Source organism: Scyliorhinus canicula, chromosome 3, assembly GCF_902713615.1.
Source record: "Scyliorhinus canicula chromosome 3, sScyCan1.1, whole genome shotgun sequence".
Taxonomy (NCBI): Eukaryota; Metazoa; Chordata; class Chondrichthyes; order Carcharhiniformes; family Scyliorhinidae; genus Scyliorhinus; species Scyliorhinus canicula.
The window spans coordinates 171,606,664-171,631,473 of record NC_052148.1 but is presented as its reverse complement, the minus strand read 5'-3'; the positions used below and the strand labels follow the sequence as shown (position 1 = coordinate 171,631,473).

At 46.9% G+C, this 24,810-nt stretch overlaps 1 protein-coding gene across 6 annotated transcripts in view; it reads left to right on the top strand.

Annotated features, from left to right (window-relative positions):
- The window catches only part of arhgap24 (Rho GTPase activating protein 24), a 1,044,996-nt gene that overhangs the window by 931,020 nt on the left and 89,166 nt on the right, over positions 1-24,810 (top strand). For all 6 annotated transcript variants that reach the window (XM_038791764.1, XM_038791766.1, XM_038791765.1 and 3 more), the window contains one exon: positions 15,391-15,513. In XM_038791764.1, the coding sequence (XP_038647692.1) occupies positions 15,391-15,513 (123 nt within the window). The remainder of the gene's footprint in view (positions 1-15,390; positions 15,514-24,810) is intronic.

Here is a 24,810-nt window from a genome sequence, read left to right as displayed (position 1 = left end):
TATATATGGGATGGTGTAATGCCCCCCTGTGGTAGTGTCACCTCTGTGTGTATTGTGAATGCCCATTGGTCGTGTCCTATCTTACTGACCTATTGGTTGAGTGTCTGTGTGTCATGTCTTTGGTGTTCCCTCTAGTGTCTAGCTAGTCTACGTGTACTTATATTAACCCCTTGTGTATCTACAGTGATGCATGTCACCACAAAGGGAGTAAGGTCTGGGAGATTAGTTCAATGGGCAAGGCTTGAGGCCTCACTGTCTCATTGTGTGTAGACTGTTAGCATTGAGATGTTGAGATGCAGCTGCATTGTCTGCACAGGCTAAACAACTGTGATGTGGAATCTGGTGTTGAAGTTGCAGGGGCCATCAGAACACCATAGACATTGTAAAGGATGGATGACCCAACATATTAGATGAAACAGTTATTCAGGAATTTAAGTTGATTTACATTTGTGGAGCAGGGAAAATATTGCTGTTTGTTGTCCTTCCTTGGAACGTGGTGCAGTTGGTTTAATTGAACATAAGAAAAAGGAACAGGAGTAGCCATTCGGCCCCTCAAGCCTGCACCATCCTTCAATAAGATTGTGGCTGACCTTATTGTGGTCTTCACTTCACTTTCTGCCTGCCCCCTTGACTCTCTTGTCAATCAAAGATCTGTCTCACTCAGCTGTGAATATATTCAATGATCCCGGCTCCACTGTTGTCTGAGAAATAAAATTCCAAACACCCACGACCCACTGAGGGAAGAAATCCCTTCTCATCTCTGTCATTACTGGGAAACCCTTTGTTTTGAAACTCTGCCCCTCGTTCTACATTGTTTGAAATACACAGCTTCTGAAAGCCTGAAGGCCAGTTGTGTGGGGTGAGAATTATATGTGGGATTCTCCCATTCGGCGGCAGAGTGTCCACACCATCGGAAATGCCGTCGCATTTCACGACGCCGTGCACGGGCCGCAGGGAGTACCGATTCTGGCCCCTACAGGGGGCCAGCATGGCGCTGAAGCGGTTCACGCCGCTCCAGCCTCACATTCCGGCGTGAACTGTGCACCGCGCCAATCCACGCATGCGCGGTGGCCTCCCGCAACGTGCCGGCCCCGCTGCAACGTGGCGTGGGAGTTCAGGGGCCAGCGCATAGGAAAATAGTCCCGGGGTGCGAGAGGCCGGCCCGCCGATCGGTGGGCCCCGATCGAAGGCCAGGCCCCATTGGAGCCCCCCCCCCCCCCCCGGGGTCAGAGCCCCCCTCCCCTCACCACAGGCCGCCCCCGCCCCTGCACGCAGAGTTCCCGCAGGCTGCAACCAGGTGTGGATGGCGCCGGCGGGACTCTGCCTTTTTAGATCGGCCCATCCTGGCCGGAGAATTGGCGGCTTGGCCGCGTAGAGCAGCCTGCGACCGCCGCCGCGCCAAATGCGCCGGCACCAATGGCGCCGAATCTCCGCACAGCAGAGAATCGTGTGCCGGCGTCGGGGCGGCATGGCCCGGTTGCGGTGATTCTCCGGCCCGGTGCGGGGCTGGGAGAATCCCGCCCTATTTTTCTCCCTGGTTTCCCTGCTTGCCATTTATTGAGTTGGAGATTAAAGTGCTAACTATTGATACACAACCTCTCTATTTGCACTGCTTATATTTCACCATTTCGAGGTCAGTGGATAAGAATACTGTTGTTAAGATGCAGTGATCAATTGGTTCAATCCAGGATGTAAATGCAGGTTAACCTGCAAAGGAACAGCAGTGCTCTGCGGGCAGCTTTTGTTTTTGGTTTTACCCGAAGGTGAATGTTATCCCGGCCTCTTCAATTGTCTTTAATTCCATTTTATGGTTCAGCTCCAAAATCTTTAATTGGGGATTTCTCTGGAAATAAATTCCTGGCATGTCTGTCCAAAAATTTGTTGGCCAAAGTCTGTGTGCCAGGGTATTTTAATAATCTGCCTGATGTGCCAACTTCATTTTATTTCCAAATGTGCAAGAGCTGCTCGCTGGCCCTGAATTGTCAGAGGTTTTCCACCCGTCATTTGCCATAATTCCAGTGGGAGACTGTCAAAGTCCAAACAAAAAGCAGAGATCCGTTTACAACTGGACATGGGGTGAAACTCCCCAAAAGATTTCATGGCCAAAATAATATGAGCTGCCAAAGCTTATAAATGTTAACTCCTGACAGGAGTGCCTAGGGTTGGAGGGAATGTGGGGAGGGGAAGGGGGGTCACTGAGACTGAAAGTAAACTCTCTGTCCCCTTCACAACATGAGGCTCAGTAGATTTTGACTCCTATAGATAAAAGCAAATGACTGTGGATGCTGGAATTTGAAACAAATACAGACTCCTTGTCAAAGCCCTTTGCCTTTTGTCAAAGTCAGCCTTGACAAAGAGTCAACCGGACTCGAAATGTTAGCCCCCTTCTCTGTCCACGGATGCTGTCAGATCTGCTGCGATTGTCCAGATTTTGACTCCTGCGCTGTTTGGCACCCTTAAGCACGAGCAGGCTGGTGGGAGGGATGAGGATTCGGTAGCAAAGCCTGAATCTTTCCTTTTTAAAACAAATAAATTTAGAGTATCCAATTCATTTTTTCAAATTAAGGAGCAATTTAGCGTGGCCAATCCACCTACTCTGCACACCTTTGGTTTATGGGGGTGAGACCCACCGAGACACGGAGAGAATGTGCAAACTCTACACAGACAGTGACCCGGAGTCGGGAACGTACCGGGGTCCTCAGTGCCGTGAGGCAGACGTGCTAACCACTGCGCCGCTGTGCCACCCCTGAAGCCTGCTTCCTACAGTCAGGCTATAGGAAAATGATTACCAAGACTTTGTAGTCAGGATGATGAGGGAGGGATAAGCCCCAGCAGAGCAGAGGCTTAGGGTCTCATGTGAAACCCTGAGTGAAAGTTGAAACAATGCACTGCATCAGACCAGTACTCCAATAAATCTGGACTTTGATTTTGGAACAGGAAATGGGCTGGAACCTGTTGGCTCCAAGTTTTCTCCCCTAATTTACTCATAATAGAAATTCTGTTGGGGAGGAGAGACAGGAGCATACGCCCGAGGCTCTAATGTTCTCATATCACTTTTGGGTCAGTGCTCTGGGAGACCCAAGTTCCTCAGAATCCATTCAGCTGCATTTTCTGTGTGGCCAGGGCCAGATATCAGCACCATGATGCAATATTCAAATGTCAGTATGGTGAATATCATTCAAATGTGGGGCCCGCTAGAACAGGAGTATCAGGGAATGTAGAATCTAGATCAATTGTCTTATTCCTGCTCCTGATCCTCGACTTCTGAATGTGACGTATGGCCATTGAAGTGGGGCACTTGAAAGTTAATCTTCATGACCACAATGGTGGAGGTGGCACATGGCTGGAGGGAACAATGGAGGGTTAGAAAAGGCCTCCAGAATCTGATTAATGCTAAAGGGAGAAATATGAGAACTCAAGTGGCTGGCAGGTAGTAAACGTGGTCACTTACAGGACCCTCATAATTGTCTGCTCTTTCTGCTAATGAAATATGGGCAGTGCGCCTCAGGAGCTTTGGGACACTCCTTAATCTGAATCTTTTGAAATGAAATGAACTGAAATGAAAATTGCTTATTGTCACAAGTAGGTGTGGTGATATGCATCACTGTAAATACACAAGGGGCTAATGTAGATACACTAGGACTAAATAAACACTTGAGAGAGCACCAGAGACATCATGACTCACAGACATTCAACCAATAGGTCAGTAAGATAGGACGCGACCAATGGGCAGTCAAGCCATCCAGAGGTGACACTACCACAGGGGGGCTACCCATATAAAATGACAGGCTCTTTCTCTTTCCATAGGCGGCACTCAGAGAGACAGGGGCTGATCAGGAAGCATCACACCCATCGCATGGATTAGAGCAGACTGGTTAGTTAGACTGAGTTACTATAGTAAGACTAGCAGGAGAGTCGAACTCAAGTAGGAGAATTGTTAATTGTTCAATAAATGTGTTCAACCTATCTCGAAGTCTGAACCTTCCTTTGACAGAGTATACATCAAGGAAGCAGCTTATGCTACGTGAAGAAGCATAACACAACAGTAGGCTTCAAATGAAGTTACTGTGAAAAGCTCCTAGTCGCCACATTCCGGCGCCTGTTCAGGGAGGCTGGTACGGGAATTGAACTGTGCTGCTGGCCTGCCTTGGTCTGCTTTAAAAGCCAGCTATTTAGCCCAGTGTGCTAAACCAGCCCCTCTTAAATCCATTTCAAGACATGCTAATTAGATTCTTCGAAGTTCAAGTGAAAAGATCGATCTCCTGGTTTGTACAGGTGATTCGTCAGTCATCTCATAATTGTAATGCTTTGAATTTGATTTTAAGAAGTCACATTCTTTGAATCCATTTTAAGACAATGGTGTTATGATTATGTTGAAAGCAAAACGAGGTTTTGTAAAAAATAATTCTTCAAAATAAAACATATTAGTAAAGATAGTAAGGCCAATAATATAATATATAATGCTGCTTGTCAGACAGGAAGCTGCAATGCGAAATGTATTTTCTTCACAATTTGTAGATGCAGACAGAATCTTTTTACCTCAATGTCCTCAGCAGATTTTTTCAGAAGAGTCATGAGATGATGGGTCTTCCAAGAAATATCCATGTGTAAAATTCCATCAATGCATAAGAAAACAGGTAGAGAGCAAAGATCACTCATCATATCAAACTCAGTTCTTCCACAGTGCATGAATAATTTACCCCTAAAAACAGATTTGTTGGAAATACTTCCAGTTCAGTCAAAATCTTTAAAGAGGAGAGAGGTTAAAATCATAAAGTCATTGAATTTTCCAACAAAGGTGGAGGCCATTCTGCCTGTCACACGTCTTTGCTAGCTCTTTGTAAGCGATGTCCAATAATTCTGCATGTTAGTCCTCTCTAGTCCCATGTCCAATTGCCTTTTGAAAATTCCTTTAGAAATTGCTTCCATCACCCTTTCAGGCACTGTGTCCCAGAACATTAACAACCCTCTGTGTGAACAGAGTTACTCTCATATCATCATTTATTTGAAATACATGGGGTGAGATTCTCTGTCAGCTGACACCGGAACCGGAAAACGCAATTGGACAGGGAATCAGATTTGACGCCAAAATCGTGGCGGTCGCCATTTTAATGCCAAATCGGAATTCTCCAGTGCCTCGACAGCGGCGTCAATGCGTTCCACTCCGCGCGTACAGTAACCGTTGTTGATAGGTCGTTAGCGGGCCTGACCCAGTGTTCTCTGGGGCCCCCGCAATTCTCTGCCTCCGATGGGCCGCATTCCAACGGCGCTGTTCACTTATGTGTTAAAAAATCATGAAATAGGCACCGTGGCTGCTGATGGAGAGAGAGAGGGACACGGAAAGTGTCCAACATCACCACAGTTTGCTGACAGTTGTGCTGCTGGCCGGGGGGGGGGGGGGGGGGGGGGGGGGGGGGGGGGGGGGGGGGGGAGGGGGGGTAGCGGAGGGGTGGCCAGGAGGTGATCTGCGGGGTCACGGGGACAGGTATGGAACACCATTGCCACAGCCGGAAAGGCAGCCATGCAGCTGCACACACCACTGACAGCCCACTGAGAACTTTGTGCCATGGGTGGTATAGCTGTCCTCCCTGGCCACCTCCCCAGGTGCCCTCTAGTCCTAGCCAACCCATCAGCAGGATGGATACGCTCCAGCGCAACTGGTGCATCCTTGTTGGCTGGGATGGTGTGTGTGGGGAGAGAAGTGTGTATAAGCGGCTGCAACTTGTCAACCTCCTGAGTGTCAATCGCCAATCCGGTGAATCCCGCACCGTTTCTCATTGGAATTGATTGTGGTGCTAGCCCTCAATGGTGGCTGAATCGGTCCAGGTGCGACACCAGTTTTGCTGTCGTGCAAGCCCACAAATCCTGCTCCAGCATCCACACTTAATCTCATGAACGGAGAATCCTGCCCTTGGCCTATGGTTTCTGATCCACATGCCAGAGGAAACAGTTTGTCCTTATTTGCCCAATTAAACTTGCTCCCCCCCGCCCTCAAAACAACGGCCATTATTCTGAATATCTCGTTTAGCCCTTCCCTTAACCATCTCTACTCTCACGGGAACAATTCTCAGATTCTCTCAATTTCCCCTCCTGAAGTCCCTCCCTCCTGTAACACCTTGGCAAACGACTCCTGTACTCTGTCCAAGCCTTTTTCCGATAGTAATGTGCCCAGAATTGTACACAATACTCCAGCTGACACCTAAGCAGGGCTTTGTAAAAGTTTAGCACGAGTTCCTTCTTTTTATCTTCTGTCCCCCTATTTACAAAGCCAAGAATCCCGCCCACTTTCTTAATTTTCACTGCTATCTCCAAGGATTGGCGAATAATGTCACCTTTGTTATTGCCCCCCACACCCCCCTCAGAATAGTATCATTTGGGTTATACAAAATCCATGTTATTTCTTCCATATATTGCACTCAGCTGCTATTTTTCTGTTCATTTTACTAGTCAGCCTATTCTCTATTCAATGCCGCTCTGATTGAGCTACCCGATCGGGCAGAGAAAAGAGTATCGAGGGAAAACCGGTTTTGCCGCCTCCGATTCCCCATTGGCAGCTTCAGCATGCTACCTATCCTGTACCGGCAGGGGAATGAAAAGCAAGCATTTAAATAAATGCTAATGTCATTAATGGGCTTGAATCTCGAGTCTCCACTCCCCCCGTTATGCACTGACCCCCCCCCCCCCCCCCCCCCCCCCCCCCCCCCCCCCCCCCCCACAGCGGGAAATCCACCGGGCAGGTTTTGGTGCAAGTTTGACCTGATGCAGTGGACCCTGAGGTAGGTCAAGGAGGTCAGAGCATAACTGAGGTGCCCCTCCCCCCTCACCACACTGCAAATCCTTCTGTCCGCCACTGATGAGTAGGGGCATCTCTCCCTCCCCACCATGGGAATAACGGGTCACCCCCGCCAATATCACATGAGGATGACCTGACCCCCCACATCAGACCCCCCCATCAGAGATTTCCATCAGAGACCCCCCATCAGACACCCCCATTAGTCACCCCTTCCTAAAAGCTGAAGAGCTGTCCAGGCAGTAGAGTGAAAAACCACTGTATTTTCACTTACACTTATCTAACATCTGTTACCTCAGACAGAAGTGTTTAAAGCAGCAGCTGGTACAATCTTAGCCAAGTACATCTTAAAGGGCCTTAAATCCCCTCACAGACTTTGAAATGCAAATCTTCCATTCAAATTCACAGAGCAATACATTTCACTAGCCAGTGATTGTCAGTTTCATTGTCCACCCACAGCCGCTTAGGGAGTTCATTTATTTATCTTTCCCTTCACACTTGAATGCATCTCAATTGCCCTCCATTGATGCTAACTACAATGTTTAGAAACTCTCTTGCTATGATTGACAGCTCCTCAACACATCAAAAGGAGCTAAGTGCTTTCTGCTGAGAAAACGAGTAAATTTGAGGGTCTGATCCACCTGCAATGGAGTTGAGGCCCTGTCTGTATTAGCCTCAGAATGCAGGGGATGGGACAACCTGTATGGCCAGATGGGCTGCTGATGGAAGTAGGTAATAGTATTTATGGTCCTAACAGTGTCCAGTGCCAGAGTGGACGGCTCAAAAAAATAAAAGCAAAATACATGCTGGAAATCTGAAATAAATGTTACTCCTTCAGTTCTTGGTGATTGATCTCCTTTAGCTTTCAAATAACAAGAGTTCTATTCAGACCTGGGATCTCAGGGCTGGTTTGAAAACAATTCCAGACATGGCCTCGGGACATTGGGGTGCAGGAGGAAGATCCATCTAGGCCCCACCGCAAATCAGAAAATGGACCAGAATTGCAGCAAAGCAAGGATTATCCTACTTTCAGTTCCACCCAGCGCTTGTAGAAGACACATCGCCCAACTGCAGGAAGTACTTCAGGTCCCGCCTGGACAACATGCCTTTGAGGTGCAATGGGTACAGAGGTTTGCTTAAGTGATTGAAATGAGACCTGAGGCCTAATTTCAGATCTAGGCTTATGGGATCCTCCTGTGCCATTGTTAACTTGAAAATGCATCATAAACATTTTCCATTAAGTTTAATTGGTTGGCCCCGAGATAGGATAACCATTTTCTCCCTGGCCTGTTCTCTTGTCTGGTTCTCACAGTCTATATTAAGTATCGTGCCTACACCTTCGTTAGCAGTACTTCTCAGAATTTTAAAGATCTGGTTCATGTTTGCTCTTCCTATTATTTTTTCTTTAAATGAGCAAGTTTAATTTTGTAATTCTCTCCTCGTGACTGAGTGCCCTTTGCTTTATAAGCTTTGAGCTAACAGTACAATGAGTCAAGATGCATTTTGATTATCCTTGCTGATATAACAATTCTGTTATTCATCAAACTAAATACAAACTACAAATCTATTATTTAAATTTTTCACAAAAGACCAAAAAGTATAAATCCAATATCAGTTCATTCAGGGCAGTGACTATGAGGGTAACTTCTGAGGCAGCTTTCAATTAAATAGAACTGAGAGGAGATTATTTAGCCTAAACAGTGAGAATTTTTATTGTGTGAGGCAAATTAGGTTTTTTTTTCAAAACACATGTTAAATTTCACTGAAAAATGTTTTTATCAGATATGTATCAAAAGAGAAAATGGATCTTGACCTTTGAGATGCTAGCCATCTTGGAGCTAAACTAAAGTGGAAGGTTTCCCATCCCGAATTGACATGGAACAGAGGTGTGATGCAAACTGAACGGCACCTAGTGGTAGAGAGGGAAATCCTCCTCCTGTTTAAGTCCTCCAGCATATCATGCAGTTCATGAAAGGGCACCGTTGGTAAATCAGGCAAAAACCTACTGAAACAGTAATCAAGCTTGTTGAGGCCACATCAAAAGGCCCAACTTTAAATATATTCTCTCACCAGAACAGAATCGCTTCTGGTTTGTGCTGGTGCTAGGACCTCTCCCTTGCCATCCAAATTTATGTGTGGCAGAGAGTGCAAGAGATTCCGTTCCCAATCACGCTACTGGGCCGCCATTTTGAGAGGGTGGCCCAATACCGAGGTCTGGCAGCAGCCCCCCCCCCCCCCCCCCCCCCCCCCCCCCATCCCCGACCACACACAATGCAAATCCTGCCCCACCTTGCTGACAAGTCGGGGCATTCCCCCTCACCCCATCATGAGAATTGCTTGGTTGCCTCCCCCAAAAAACGCACACTTGAGGGCGACCTGACTCCTCCACCACTGACCCCCTATCAGACCCTATCAGAGACCCTATCAGAGACACGCCTCACATCAGAGAACCCCTCGTCAGAGTCAAGAGATCCTCCATATCAGAGGACCCATCCTGCTCATCAGTCACCCCTGCCTAAAAGTGAAAGAGCAGTTGAGACAGCAACAGTGCAAAATCACTGCTTTTTCATCCACCTGTTCCGTACACCTGCTGCCTGAGACAGATGTTGAAAGCAGCAGCTGTTAATTCATAGAAAGGCAAAATCACATCACAAGGCTTTAAACCCCCTCAGACCCTTTGACCAGCAAGGCTTCTATTCACTTTCAAAGAGAAATAAAATAGCTTCCAGACAGCCAGGATGCCTGGATTGTTTATTTTCATTTCTCCACATGCTTCAGTGCATCTCAAGTATCCAACTTTGAACCTAAGTACAATGTTTATGAACATCTAGCAAAGATCGACAGCTCCTGACCACTTCAAAAGCAGGTAAGTGCTTTCTGCTGAGAAAAGAGGAAGTTAAAGCACTTAACTCCCTGATGTTGGCATCCGTGAATCTTGGGGCTGGTGTGCCCTGGCTAGCCTGACTGCTGCATGTCTCTGACATTCCGGCATCGGAGTGCAGGAAATACAGAAATCAATATATGTTTACTTTATGGCAATGACAGCATCAGCCTGGCAAGAGTATGTCAATGTAAGTGGCTAGTGAGTTGTGGGTTCTTTACGAGTGATGGGTGAGTTCATGTGCTGGCATAGTTGCCTCATTGTACATGTGTGCAGGCCATCAAGCAATAGATCACTGCTGTGCAGCAAGATTTATTACAAACCTCCTTGATGGTGTGAAGTTAGGAGTGCTCAGGATATAGCACCTTAAGTGTCCTCATATCTGAAGGTTGGTCAGATGAGGTGCTTCAAAGAGATAGTTCACTTCAGTGGTGTCTGTGGAGAGCAGCCCCTGAAATGGGCTCCTGTGTTCAATTCCAGCTCCAACTTGCCGACAGCTGCACATGACAGAGTGAAGACACATGCGAGTAGGGGACCAGGGACAGGTTAGGTCATCAGTATACCTGTGAGGGGTTCTGTGGAAGCAGAGCGAAGGCTCCATGGAGTCTGAAATTCTTTGATTATTAAGGGTTCCATAATGCTGGACCATCTTCCATTGGGGCATTCACATATCAGGCAGCGAGAAGACAAAAAGTATGAAGGTCAGAACTCGCAATCTGAGCTGCAAACAAGACTTGTCAGTAATCTCAATATTCACGATTTTCTGATAAGCTAGCAGGTGAGGTGGGTCTTTCATTGGTCCTGCACTGGAAGTGGTCCATCTCCATTTCTGGGCCTGGTCTGCCGATAGCAGATCCATCTCCAGGACAATTAAGGTCTCGGGTATCGCAAAATCGTAGTTCACAGCAGGCTGGAGATGGAAGCGGGAATGTGAGTGCAGGATTAGTGCCGACTCCCAAATCCTGCCTGTGGGGAGATATTCTGACCCCAAGAGTCCAGACCATTGGCATTGACATTTCCAGCCTTGCAATGTTATGGCTGTGGTTTTCTTCATCTTCCAACTAAAAAATCAAATTGCACTGTTCGAATTTTCAGATTGTGAGTAAAACCCATATTATAGAATACAAGTGGGAGAATCCACACCAGACTCAAAAATTGGCAGCCATGTTTTCCGATTACCTGAACCAGTGATCTGAGGTTACTGTCTGCATGTTTCAATTGACCACCAGTGAAATCCTATCTCCTGTTAGTGAAGCTGTTGTAGCTCAATGTAGAGAGGGACTCCCATTAACGTCAAAAAGCAAGGATATCAAGGAGGCACTGGCGCAGTGGTATAGTCCCTGGACTAGTAATCCCAGGATCATGCTCTGAGGACTGGGGTTCGAATCCCACCACAGCAGTTGTGAAATTTGGCATTAAATTTTCTAATGATGGCCATGAAGCCACTGTTGATGGTTGTAAAAACCCATATGGTTTACCAATGTCTGTTTGGGAAGGAAATCTGTCATCCTTGCCTGGTCTGGTCTACATGTCACTGCAGATCCACAGTAATGTGGTTGACTTTTTAATTGCCCTCTGGGATGGGCATTAAATGCTGACCCAGCCAGCGACACCCACATCCCATGAATGAATATTTTTTTTAAAATCAAGCATCTTGTAAACCAAGCATCTTGTTTACCTGCATTAAGAAATCTTTCTTGCCTTGGGAAATTTAAAGATATTGTTTTGAGCAAGTGTAGGAAGCAATGATCAGATAATCTAATCAACGGTCTAAACAAGCCTGAGTGTTTACTGCATTATTTGCTTTCACAACAATGTCTAGACTGGTATAGTTGTTCATATAAAATGCATTACATTTCTATCGCACACCATACTATTCACAGATACACACCCGCTATGTGCACACACATACACCGACACACACATAAGCACCTCACGTCTCCTCAAAAATACACACACAAACTTGCAAACACTTACACAGCATGTTTATATTAACGATTGTCTATCACCAACTGAATATTTCTTTCATTGCTGATAAGAATGCCTGGATAACGTGCCTTTATAGCAATCGATAATGTACCTTTATAGCAATCGTCAAGTGAGAGTACTCACAAATCCCAGATGGGCTTTCAAAAGAGATGAGCCAAAATGCACTAGAGAAAGAAAATAAGACGTAAAAAGCGACATTTAACCATCTGCTGCATTTGCCATATTTCACAACAGTGCTGTGTCTGGTGTAAGTTGCTATGTCAGACATATACCTTGTGATTGAACAGCATATGCATACAATTTGTCTAATGTTTTACATTCGTGCTATTTGAGTGTAGAAGTAGTCTAGTATCAACCAGGCCAAGATACATTTTCCACTTGGTGCTGAAGGCAACACTTGAGGACAAGGAAATTGGGTGTCATTTGCTCCTGCCAAGCGTCTGCTGGAAAGTTCCTTGTAAATATTTTCCACTGGGACTGTGCTCCTGCCTTTTTGATTTCCACTCAGTCTGAATGGGAACGTAGCTTGTGTGGATGCTGCGAGTTTAAAATGGGTTTCAATAGACCTATCAAATCCATTGATGTTTGAAGCTCGTTGCGCAGGTCATTTAGTCAAAGCTAAATTGTAGTGTTTTGAAATTAATTTATGGAATGCGGGTGTTGATGGCAAGGCCAGCATTTATTGCCCATCCCTAGTCACCCTTGAGAAGGTGGTGGTGAGCTGCCTTCTTGGACTGCTGTATATGAAAATGAAAATCGCTTATTGTCACAAGTAGGCTTCAAATGAAGTTACTGTGAAAAGCCCCTAGTCGCCACATTCCAGCACGGTAGCATGGTGGTTAGCATAAATGCTTCACAGCTCCAGGGTCCCAGGTTCGATTCCCGGCTGGGTCACTGTCTGTGCGGAGTCTGCACGTCCTCCCCGTGTGTGCGTGGGTTTCCTCCGGGGGCTCCGGTTTCCTCCCACAGTCCAAAGATGTGCGGGTTAGGTGGATTGGCCATGCTAAATTGCCCGTAGTGTCCTAAAAAGTAAGGTTAAGGGGGAGCGTTGTTGGGTTACGGGTATAGGGTGGATACGTGGGTTTGAGTAGGGTGATCATGGCTCGGCACAACATCGAGGGCCGAAGGGCCTGTTCTGTGCTGTACTGTTCTATGTTCTATTCCGGCGCCTGTTTGGGGAGGCTGGTACGGGAACTGAACCGTGCTGCTGGCCTGCTTTGGTCTGCTTTCAAAGCCAGCGATTTAGCCCTGTGCTAAACCAGCCCTTATCATGTGATAGGCATACTCACTGCTGTTTGGTAGGGAGTTCCAGGATTACGGCCCAGCCACAATGAAGTAACGACGATGTATTTCCAAGTCAGGATGGTGAGTGATTAGGAGGGGAACTTGCAGGTGGTGGTGTTCCCATGTTTAGCTGCTGAACTTGATCTTCTGGATGATAGTGGTTTTGGGTGTGTAGGTGCTGCCTAAGGAACATTGGTGAGATTCTCCAGTGCATCTTGTAGATGGTACGCTGCTGTTATTGTGCGTTGGTGGTGGAGGGATTGAATGTTCGTGGAAGGAGGAGCAATCAAAAGGGCTGCTTTGTCCTGGATGGTGTCAAGTGTCTGAGTGTTGTTGGAGCTGCGCTTATCCAGGCTAATGGAGAGCATTCCATTACTTGTGCCTTGTAGATAGTGGACAGGCTGTCGGGGTAGGGAGACGAGCTGCAGGATTCCTAGCCTTTGACTAAAGTATTTATATGGCAAGCCCAGTTCAGTTTCTGGTCAATGGTAACCTCTAGGATGTTGGTAGTGGGGGATTCAGTGATGGTAAGGCCATTGATTGTCAATTATGTAAGTTATGACTCAATATAATAACTTGAGTTTATTTTGGATGCATTTGTCCTTTTTCTGAATCAGAGAAGGTTTCTGTTGGACAAGAAGCCCAATCGCTGTTTTTAATATGAAAAGCAAACACTCCAAAGAAATTGTTTCCAGAAACTCAGCAGAAGACAAAAAGGTTGAATTTGACTTCACTGTTCAAAGATTGAATCAAATGGAAATACAAATCGAGAGAACTGTAAAACAGTTCAATTCACGCTATCTTATAAAGCCAAGATCCACTCTAATAGTAGAGGTTTTGGATCCAATATTGTCAATTTTTTGTATGGAATTCAGACATAAATGAGCAATTTAGCAATATGTGTCACGTGCAAACGGCACCTGAACTATATTTTCCACCAACTTCTACAATTCTCTGGCCTCTGGTAGGGGCTTACTGTCACCAACTATTTTATGCTCTTTACAAGTTGCAAACCAATTACTTGCCCAAGTTTGGATTGTAAGCAGGGCTGAGACACTGGAACCAGCTTCTATCACTTCCATGGTGATAGCTACTATCTATCTCTGTCACAACCCTTACATCCTGAAAAGGTTTTTCAGGACAGCGAACAGAAAATGGCACTGAAGCTGGGAGGGAATGGAAGATCAGGTGAAGAGAAGGGTCTTCCTGAGGCTTCTGGAGACAAAGAGGATGGGAGGTACAAAGGGAAAGGTGTTTCGGGCGTGGGATCTCATTGTGGGGTGATGAGTAAATGCCAGTGGTGGTGTGGACGGAATAGGCAGCAAGGCATATTGTGGGGGTGGATGAGAAGAATGTGTGTGCAGCCAGGGATAAGATCATTGAATGGGGCGAGGTGAAGCCACTGATGAAATTTAAGGCGAAAATCTGAAAATCGAGGCGCTGTGCAGGCTGGCAATGGCACCCGGGAAGGAACGATGTGAGGGAGACGTGGGTTGGGTGAGAATGCAGGCTACAGCTATCTGATCTGTAATTTATGGCGGACTGAAGCTGCAAAGGAAGCCAGGGCTGGAGATACCAAGTATCTTATAGTGTTCTGTCAAATGGGCAAACAGTTAACCTAAGCATAGGCCCTACATCTTGCATCTTACTCAGTTGGGTCTGTAATTGGGAAAGAAACTGATGATGAAAATGCTTCATTATTAGGGTGAGGAACAAATCACTTTCTGGTTGTTCTACAGTGAGCCCTGCTGGAAAGGGCAAATGTGTGAATATGAAGAGGGTAGTATTGCAGTCAGTCCTGGCCCTCGCAGTCAAACAGTTAACCATTCATAAGGAAAATCAGGATTCCGATTGCAGCTAAGATCAAAAATATATCAGGAACAGCTGGTGGAAGCATTTCTGCTCCCTGAACAACATGCTGTGTCACCATTGATGTCATGTTAAATAGTTCACCCTCTAAGCTCACATTGGAGGAATAGTGACTTGGTTGTAGCACCGGAGGGCTTTGGGTGTCGTACCCCACTAAGCAGCAGCATTTTGAAGAGAGGAGGAAAGGAAATTGTGGTCAAAATGTGTACTCCTAACTTTTAACTCAGACATAGACATATTGAAGTGGTTCACCACTATTGACAGGACGTCATGGTGACATAGCATCTTGGTCAAGGAGCAGCCTGTGGTAAAATCTTCTCCCAGCTGTTCTCAATGTATTTTAGATCTTAGCGGCAGTCACAGCCCCAGTTTCCCTTGTGAGCTGATTAAAAGGCTGTTTACCAGATACAATGACGGGTTCCAGCGAGCAGATTCATTCACCCTGCCAGTCAGACGCTGACGTATAACAGAGGGAAACCCTAAAGAAATAAAAAAACAAAAGCTAGGATCAAGAATTACCAGTTAGTTCATTCGAATAGTTTTCTGTGGAATATCACCGATGTATTGTGTCTTCTAGGTGGAGATCGTGATCGGATGACTGCCAATCATGAAACATATCTCCTCATGGCCAGTGCACAGAATGATATGGAAGATTGGGTGAAGACTATTCGCAGAGTGATATGGGCTCCTTTTGGTGGAGGTAAGCTTGGTGATTTCAACTGCTTGGCTGTAAATATTCCAGGGCAACTTCTTGTAATCTCAATTGACCAATTTTACCAGTGCAGCATGTTAAATGGGAAGTGAAAATCCTAATCCAAGCCACCAGATCCAGATGGATTTCATTTATGTCAACATCACTGAGATAAGGGGTGGCACAGTAGTGCAGTGGTTAGCACTGTTGCCTCACAGCGCTGAGGCCAGGGGTTCAATCCCGGCCTGGGTCACTGTCCGTGTGGGGTTTGCACATTCTCCCTGTGTTTGCGTGGGTCTCACCTCCACAACCCAAAAATGTGCAGGGTAGGTGGATTGGCCACGCTAAATGGAATGAAAATCGCTTCTCGTCACGAGTAGGCTTCAAATGAAGTTACTGTGAAAAGCCCCTAGTCGCCACATTCCGGTGCCTGTTTGGGGAGGCTGGTACGGGAATTGAACCGTGCTGCTGGCCTGCCTTGGTCTGCTTTAAAAGCCAGCGATTTAGCCCAGTGTGCTAAACCAGCCCCTTAAATGAAAACTTTATCAAAAAACATCACTGAGATGCAGTAGTTAATCCCTGGAACTGTGTTGAACTATGACAGCTGTACAACATTCCGACTTAGTTCCGCCGTTAATGTGCCAGTGGTTAAGAAAACCCACATATGGTGAATATGTGTAGATACTCCTGATTTCCTCCAAAAGATTGGATGCCATTATGTACGTGTAAATAGAGAGTGGATCCTCAATAGAGAGTGAAGCATGGTCAAAGAGGTGGGATTTAAAGACTGTCTTAATGGAGGAAACTGAAACAGAGAGGCGGATGAGGTGTAGTAAGGGCATACCAGAGCTTGGGGCGTAGGGAACTGCAGGCAAGCAATCAATGGTGGAGTGATTAAAATCAGGGATGGTCAAGAGGCCAGAATTAAAGGAGCAGATATCTCAGAGGGCTGTGGAGATGGGGGAGATAATAGAGATAGTGAAACACAGGGCTTTGGCGGGATTTGAAAACCAAAATGAAAATTTTAAGAAACAGATGTTGCTGAACTGGACTTGCTGCAAGTTATGACATTGAGCATCGGAGATCTGGATAACCTCAAGTTATGTAGGGTGGAATTTAGGAGACCAGCCAGGAGTGTGTCAGAATAGTTGGGGCATCAGTTAGCTCAGTTGGCTGGAAAGCTGGTTTGTGATATGGAGCGATGCCAACATCGTGGGTTCAATTCCCATACTGGCTGAGGTTATTCATGGAGGCCCTGCCGTCTCAATCTCAGCCCTCTCCTGTCAGCTCTCTTTCAAAAGGAGAGTGTGGCCCCTGGGACTGTGGTGACATTTATTAGAATAGTCAAGCCTAGAAGTTAAAAAAATGAGTTATGAAGTTTTCAGCAGCAACAAAATGAGGCAGAGGTGAATTTGGGCAATGTTACGATGATGGAGGCCGGCATGTGGCGCAGTGTTTGCACTGGGACTGCGGCGCTGAGGACCCGGGTTCGAATCCCAGCCCTGGGTCACTGTCCGTGTGGAGTTTGCACATTCTGCCCATGCCTGCGTGGGTTTGACCCCACAACCCAAAGATGTGCAGGTTAGGTGGATTGGCCACGCTAAATTGCCCCTTAATTGGAGAAAAAAATAATAATTGGGTACTCTAAATTTAAAAAAAAAGATGTTACGGAGATGGGAAATAGACAATCCTGTTGCACATCTGAAAATGTGCTCGGGAGCACATCTTAGGGTGAAATAGGACAACGTTGAGAATTATCTAGTTCAGTCTCAGACTGTTGGCAAGGAGAGCGATGGAATCTGTAGCTATGGAATGGAGTTTGGAGTGGGGAGAGTAAAACAAAATGCTTTAGTCTTCCCAATATTAAATTAGAGGACATTTCTGCTCATCAAGTACTGGATGTCAGGTGAATAGCCTGATAATGTAACAAAAGTGGAGGAGTCAAGAGAGGTGTTGGTGAGGTAGAGCGGAGTGTCATCAGCACACATGTGGAAAGGAATGTTGTGGCTTTTATAATATTGTTGGGGGGCAGCATGTAGATGAGAAATTGGAGGAGGCCAAGGATTGATCCATGGAGACACCAAAGGTAATGGTGCAAGAGCAGGAAGAGAAGCCATTGCCAGGTGATGTTCAGACTATGATTAGATAGATAAGAATGTAACCAGGCGAGAGCAGTACCACTCAACTAGGCAGAAGTGCAGAAGCGGAGGATGGTGTGGTCAACCATGACAAAGGCTGCAGAATGGCTGAGAAGAACGAGGAGGATTCGTTTGTTTACTTTTACCACATCGCACAGGAAGTCACTTGTGACTTTGCTATGAGCTGGTTCAATGCTGCGGCAGTGACAGAAACCTGATTGAAGTCAGAGTTCTGGGAAAGAGGGGCGGTGATTTGAGAGGTGGCAACCTGTGTAAGGACCTTAAGAGAGGAAAGGGAGTTTGGCGATTAAATAGCAGTTTGCAAGAATGGTGGAGTCAAGGGCTTTTTAAAAGATATTTTTTTCCAAACAATGCAAACATATTTCACAATCGTATAAAAAACACTCAGCTATATTACCAACAGTTTGTCATTTTGTTTTGGTTTTACAAACTATTATAACGCCTCCCCCACTCTATTTCCCCCCTCCACCCAGCCGCCCGCCCCCCCCCCCTCCCCCACCCCCCCTACAATTGCTGGCAACAAACAGATCTTTAAAGACAGGGAAGAACGGCCTCCACCTTGAGTAAAATCCTTCTTCCGACCCCTAAAGGACATATTTGATTTTTTTTCTAGTTGCAGTAATTCTGCTACGTCCCCCAACCATGTTGAGGCCCTCGGTGGAACCGTCGCTCTCCACCCAAGCAGGATTCATCGGTGGGCAATCAGAGAGGCGATGGCCAAGACATCAGCCCTTTCTTGGCCTTCTGTTTTATGAGTTATTCATCAATAAGGCAACAGCACACATACAGCTATTTTTAAATGTTCAAATCCCTACAGGCTTGATCTAATCAAAGAAAAACCAATGTCTGTTCTGAATGGGAATTGAAAGGTTGTTCGCAGCACTACAAGCTGCGGGAGCGACTCCACTGTCTCACGGCACTCTGGTTGTTTTTGGTAGCCCAGCGGGGAACGCCGCCCCCCCGCCCCCGCGGCTGCACTCAGTTGAATTTCCTGTATTGAGAAGCTCTGCTGACCGGACCTCCTCAGTGCAGGAGATCGGGATGCCATTTTTAAATTAATATTTAAAATAGCCAAAATAAAAGGTTTTTAAAGAAAAAAAAGCAATTAATTTTTATTAATTAATATTTTAAAGTAGAAACTTCACATGAAACACATGTTGTGCCGAGCAATGATCACCCTACTCAAGTCAACGTATCCACCCTATACCAGTAACCCTACAGCCCCCCCCCCCCCCCCCCCCCCCCCCCCATTAACCTGATTTTTAAAAATTTTTATTTAATGACTTGATCTTGGTGGGCCGCATAAAGACCTTTGGCGGGCCACATGCAGCCCGCGGGCCGTAGTTTGCCCACCCCTGCCCTAGACACTCCCAATGCCCCAACTCACCTATAAGGGGTTCCTCTGACTCTCTCACCCATGAGGACAGGGCACCCCCGGCCTGATCTCCAGAATGAGAAAAGTGACAGCCTGGCACCACCAGGTTGGCACCCAGGTGGCACTGACAGGGTGCCCAGGTGGCACTGCCAGGGTGTCAGGCTAGCAGTCCAGGTGTGGCACCCTGCCCAGAGGCTAACCACCCAGGGAGGCCCCTGATCCCTGAGAGACCCCCTCAAGTGCAGTCCCGCCTGTTCCCCCTTTGTCGGGACCAGTATCGAATGGCGCTTGTCTAAGGTCTCCAAGGCGAAGGGGTTAGATCCCAAAAACCTCGGTTAGATCAGGCGGGTGCATATTAAAGTTATGCCATTAGATCTTTCAAGTTGTGGCGAGCTGGGTAAATCTTACAAGGGGCCTCTCCCGGCATCTACCAGCCACGTCATGCCCCAGTTTAGGCGGGAGATGGCCAATAGATGCCCGAACTAACAAACATAGCCTCGAATCACAGAATGAACAGGCTGCCCACCTGGCCCATTACAGGAAGTGCCACATCATCAGGTCCCAGGAGATCTAGGCATGTGCCTGCACCTACCTGGGGAGCTGGCCAGGCCAACCATGCTTGAAGAGATGAAAGAAGTGACCCACGTTAACCAGCTCCAAGTACGCCTGCATAATGTACTGAGAAAACAAACACTGGGCCCCAGGGGGTATGTTAATGTGAGGCTTCAGTTATTTTTTTTAAAATACCATGCGTGAAAACAGAAGTTCAGGCTATTTTTATAAACCATTCCACTGAGCTTTTTCATAGTTTATGAGATTATGTAACTCACCTTAGGGTCTTGTAACTTATAACCAGACACTTCTGACAACCCTTGGTCGCATGAATACTGCTCCTATTACTACCTATTATTGAAATACAGTCAAAACAAAGATATGAGCATCGAGTGTAAATTGTGTTTAAGATTGTGAGTAGACTGGAGCCTATTTACAATTCCAAAATACCGTACATGACAGTGTATAATTCGACTGTTGCAACCTCAGGCCTTCCAAAATGGGGGTCAGCTTATACACCGAGTACAGAATGTGAACCACTCTTGTTGATGCCGGAACACCCATTTCTGATCATCGGCTCAGCATGCTCGGTCTACTCTGTGTGGTGGGGTCTTAAACTTTCACGCATCTTTCTGACAACATAACCTCCATTGCCTGCTTGTTCCCATGCGCCAACTTATAAATTATAAGTGTATGATCCTAAACATGTATCTCTCAGCTGAAAAATTGAGGCCAACCCCTCATGTGAGTATAGCTCTAAACATGAATTTATTAGCTGAAAAATGGGGATTGACTTATACACCGAGTATAGGCCTAAACCTGCACTTTGATAACAAAAATCTGGGCTCGTTCTTATACGCTGGGCCGACTTATAAACCACAATATATGGTATTATCTATTCTTCCCCACAGTCTCTGGGTTGAATTCTCTTCCACAACACAAATCGGTGCAAGACAAATTGTTAATTCTAAATCAGAGATTGAGAGATATTTGGTAAGCAAAAGTATTAAGGAAATGGGGAAAAGGCGTGTAGATGGATTTAGCTCACAGATCAGCCTTGATTTCATTGCATGACAGAACGAGCTCAAGAGACTAAGTGACTTGTTCCTACAATGATCAGGTGTAACATATTTCTTCTCCAGGTGCAGACGTCACTGGCCAGGTCAGCATTTAATTGAACTTGAGAAGGTGGTGCTGAGCCACCATCTTGACCCATTGCAATCCGTGTACAGAAAGTACTCCCACAGAGCAGTTCGATAAAAAGTTCCAGGATTTTGATTCTCTGACAATGAAGGAGCAGCGATGTATATTTAGGTCGGTGGTGTGTGACTTGAAGGTATTGTGAGAAGGAGCGATATGTAAGGCAGTGCTACTGATTGTGGAGATGAACAATTCCGCTGCTGCTCATGGCCAGCAGCACCTCACGATGTCCAATTTTGAGCAGTTAAATTTTTCCTGCTCTTGTGAGGTGGGGTGAGGGAGGAGGGGTACACAAGAACCCCCAAACAGGTGTGGGGTTTTGTGGGGGGAGGGACCCGGGGGGGGGGTGCGATAGCTCGTCAGTCGTCAGTGCAGGAAACTAGGTACGTGCAGCCGCTGCACTTGGGTCCTTGCCGAGCCCCAAAAAAACAGAGACCCATTTGATAGTGGAGTCAGCTGCAGGCGCGACAAACACCTCTTTAAACGCGCCCTAAATAGGACTCTGTTTTTTCCCTGTAAAATTGCACCCATGGGCGGAATTCTCCATCAGCTGATGCTGAAATCGTGGCGTGCAATGGGTTCACTCCAAATCACATTTCTCCTGTGCCTCAACAGCGATGGCAATGTGCCTTTCGCATATCATTAGCGGGCATGACCTGGTATTCCATATGGGGCCTCCATGATCCTCCGCTTCTGCCGGGGGGGAGTTCCTGATGGCGAGGTTCATTTGTGCTTTTAAAAATTGGGAAACGGGCGCCATGGCCGATGAGGGAGAGAGAGGAGGTAGGACACGTAGAGATGTAAGTGTGGATGCCGGTCCTGACTGGCTGGCTGGGGGGAAGGGGTGACCAGGGTATGGGTGGAGGTGGGTTGTCTTTAACCGTTGAACTTGGATTGGATTTGTTTATTGTCACATGTACCGAGGTACAGTGAAAAGTATTGTTCTGTGTACAGTTCAGACAGATAATTTTGTACATGAAAAGAAACTATATACGGTAAACATAAAATACACAAAATAAATATGTAGACACAGGCATCGGATGAAACATACAGGAGTGTAGTACTGCTGAGTAGAGAAGATGTACGAAGAAATCAGATCAGTCCATAAGAGGGTCATTTAGGAGTCTGGTAACTGCAGAAAGAAGCTGTTTTTGAATTTGTTGGTGCGTGGTCTCAGATTTTTGTATCTCCTGCCCGATGGAAGAAGTTGGAAGAGTGAATAAGCTGGGTGGGAGGGGTCTTTGATTATGTTGCCCGCTTTCCCAAGGCAGCGGGAGGTGTAGACAGAGTCAATGGATGGGAGGCAGGTTTGTGTGATGGACTGGGCTGTGTTCACAACTCTGTAGTTCCTTGCGGTCTTGGGCCGAACAGTTGCCATACCAGGCTGTGATGCAGCCAGATAGGATGCTTGCTATGGTGTATCTGCAAAAATTGGTAAAAGTCAATGTGGACTAGCCGAATTTCCTTAGTTTCCTGAGGAAGTATAGACGAAGGGATGGTGGTTGGCCAGTGCTGAGTGTGGGGTGGGGTGTGTATATCAGCTGAGAAGAGGTAGGGGGTGGGGAGGGGTAAGGGCGGTGGAGAGTGAGTTGGAATGTGTTTATGCTGCTGAGTTATTGGTACAAAAAGAATCACTCCCTTTACACAGCCATTTTCTTTCTTTTAAATATATATTATTCAAAACATTGCAGAACAATAGGACAGCATGGCGGTGTAGTGATTAGCACTGGGACTACGGCGCTGAGGTCCCAGGTTCGATCCCGGCCCTGGGTCACTGTCTGTGTGGAGTTTGCACATTCTCCCCGTGTCTGCGTGGATCTCACCCCCACAACCCAAAGATGTGCAGGTTAGATGGATTGGCCACGCTAAATTGCCTCTTAATTGGAAAAAAAAATTGGGTACTCGAAATTTATATTAAAAAAGTAGCAGAACAACACAACAGCTTGTGAGCATCAGTACAACGGATGTAGTGGAAGCAGTATGGTTTCTTTGGCTTTAGTAGCATTAACAACTCCCCCTCTCCCTTTGGTCCTTCTCCCCCTCCCCTAATTTCAGGTGACTATCCTGACTGGGGGTCTCTGTACTTCACCCCCCCCCCCCCCCTTCCTTGGAGTCAGCCATGTTCGCCTCATGTGCTTGCTATTGTCTTTGGCTGGCCAAGATTGTCACTGCCACCTTCCTCTCCCCATCCATAGCCCCGTGCAACTTGTGTGACCAGCATTCTGTCCTCCCTTTCATCCTTGAGCCATTCAGTTCCCCCGATCTCCTTTGATCGAGCAATCCACCTCCTCCTCTACCGGCAACCCCTTTCCTCCCACCCCCAACCCTCCTATACCCCATGGACCCAGTCTCTCCCCCCACCAAGCCACTCTCTTACCCCCTACCTCTGCCAGATGTCCCCACCCCCTCTGGAGACCCGCCCCTCGCAATGCTCCCATTTACCAACATGTTCACTAGCATGGCCCCCCGCGGAAAAGAATACCAAGAACTCTGATCTGTCTGATTCTCCCCTACACCCCCTCCCCCCCCCCCCCCCACCCTCGCAGCTCCAAATGTTTACTTTCCCCATTTAATGTCACCCTGTTTTGAGTTGCGGAGGAGCGACCTTGATGTCCTGTTGGCTTGGCCCTGCTGCATTCATGGTACCGGCCTGTAACGCCAACCCACAGACATCATTGGGATTTACCACAAAATGAGGCAAAAACCACAAAAGAGAATGAGAAAAGAAGAAGCTAAAATAAAAAAACACACAAGAAATGATTACATCCTCCACCATTCATAAAGGTCCATGACCTCATGCCCTCCCACTCAGTTCTTGCCCACTCCGTTCCTTTGCATAAATTTGTTTGTCCCTTCTGCGTTAAAAAAGTGGTCCCTGTCCTTGTATGTGATCCAGAGTTTCGCCGGGTACAGCCTGCCAAATCGCACTTGGTTTTTGAAATGTCCCTATTGAAATCTGATCGGCCTTTGGCCAGGTCGGCTTCAATGTCCTGATTGACAAGGGTGACATGTCCTTCCCAGTTGCAAGTTCATGTGTTCCCAACTCAGGGTACATTCCTTGTCTTGGTGTCTGTGGAGCCTGGCCATAATCGCCCGCGGTGATTCCCTGGGTTGTGGCTTCTGGCGGTGTGACCTGTGGGCTCGGTCTACCTCTGGGGTTTCTTCCCCAACCAGCTTCCCGATCATCTTTGATGTGTATTCGGTTGGGCTTCTGTGCCCTCTGGTCGCCCAACGATTCGGAGGTTCTGGCGCCAAGAACGGTTCTCCTGGTCATCTATTCTGGCTTTCAGAGATGTTTTCATTATTTCGGCTGCAAGTGAGGCGGGTTATTTGTCCTATTCGGTGACCGCCTTTTCCACTTCACGAATCGTCACTTCTGGGGCCTCCAGCCATCGCTCCACCATGTTCATCGACCCACGTATGGAAGCCAGCGCGGCCTCAATTGAGGCGGCACAGTGGTTAGCACTTCTGCATCGGGTGACTGTCTGAGTGGAGTTTGCACTCTCTCTCCCGTGTCTACTTGGGTTTCCTCCGGATGCTCCAGTTTCCTCCCACAGTCCAAAGATGTGCAGGTTAGGTGGATTGGCCATGCTAAATTGCCCTTAGTGTCCAAAAAGGACAGGTGGGGTCACTGGGTTAGATGGGAGGCGTGGGCTTAAGTAGGATGCAGGTGCACCAAGGGACAGTGTAGACTCGATGGGCCGAATGGCCTCCTTCTACACTGTAAATTCTGTGATTTTGTGAATCTGATCTCAAACGATGTGCCCATTAGGTCACACCCACTATTAAAAAGGCGAGTGAGCATTTAAAGGAGCCACATTGCTGTTAGCATTTAACATTGCTGTTTCGCAGCTCACAACTCCATAATCACATCATGTGACCCCCAGAGACCTCCTGCATTAAGCTCTGTCAAGGTGAGCACATGGAGCCATTCTTCATATACTGGCAGGCCTCGGCTTTGCAGCGTTCAAGTTATGACAAATGGCACTTACAATCTTTAGAAATTGACACCGGGCGGCA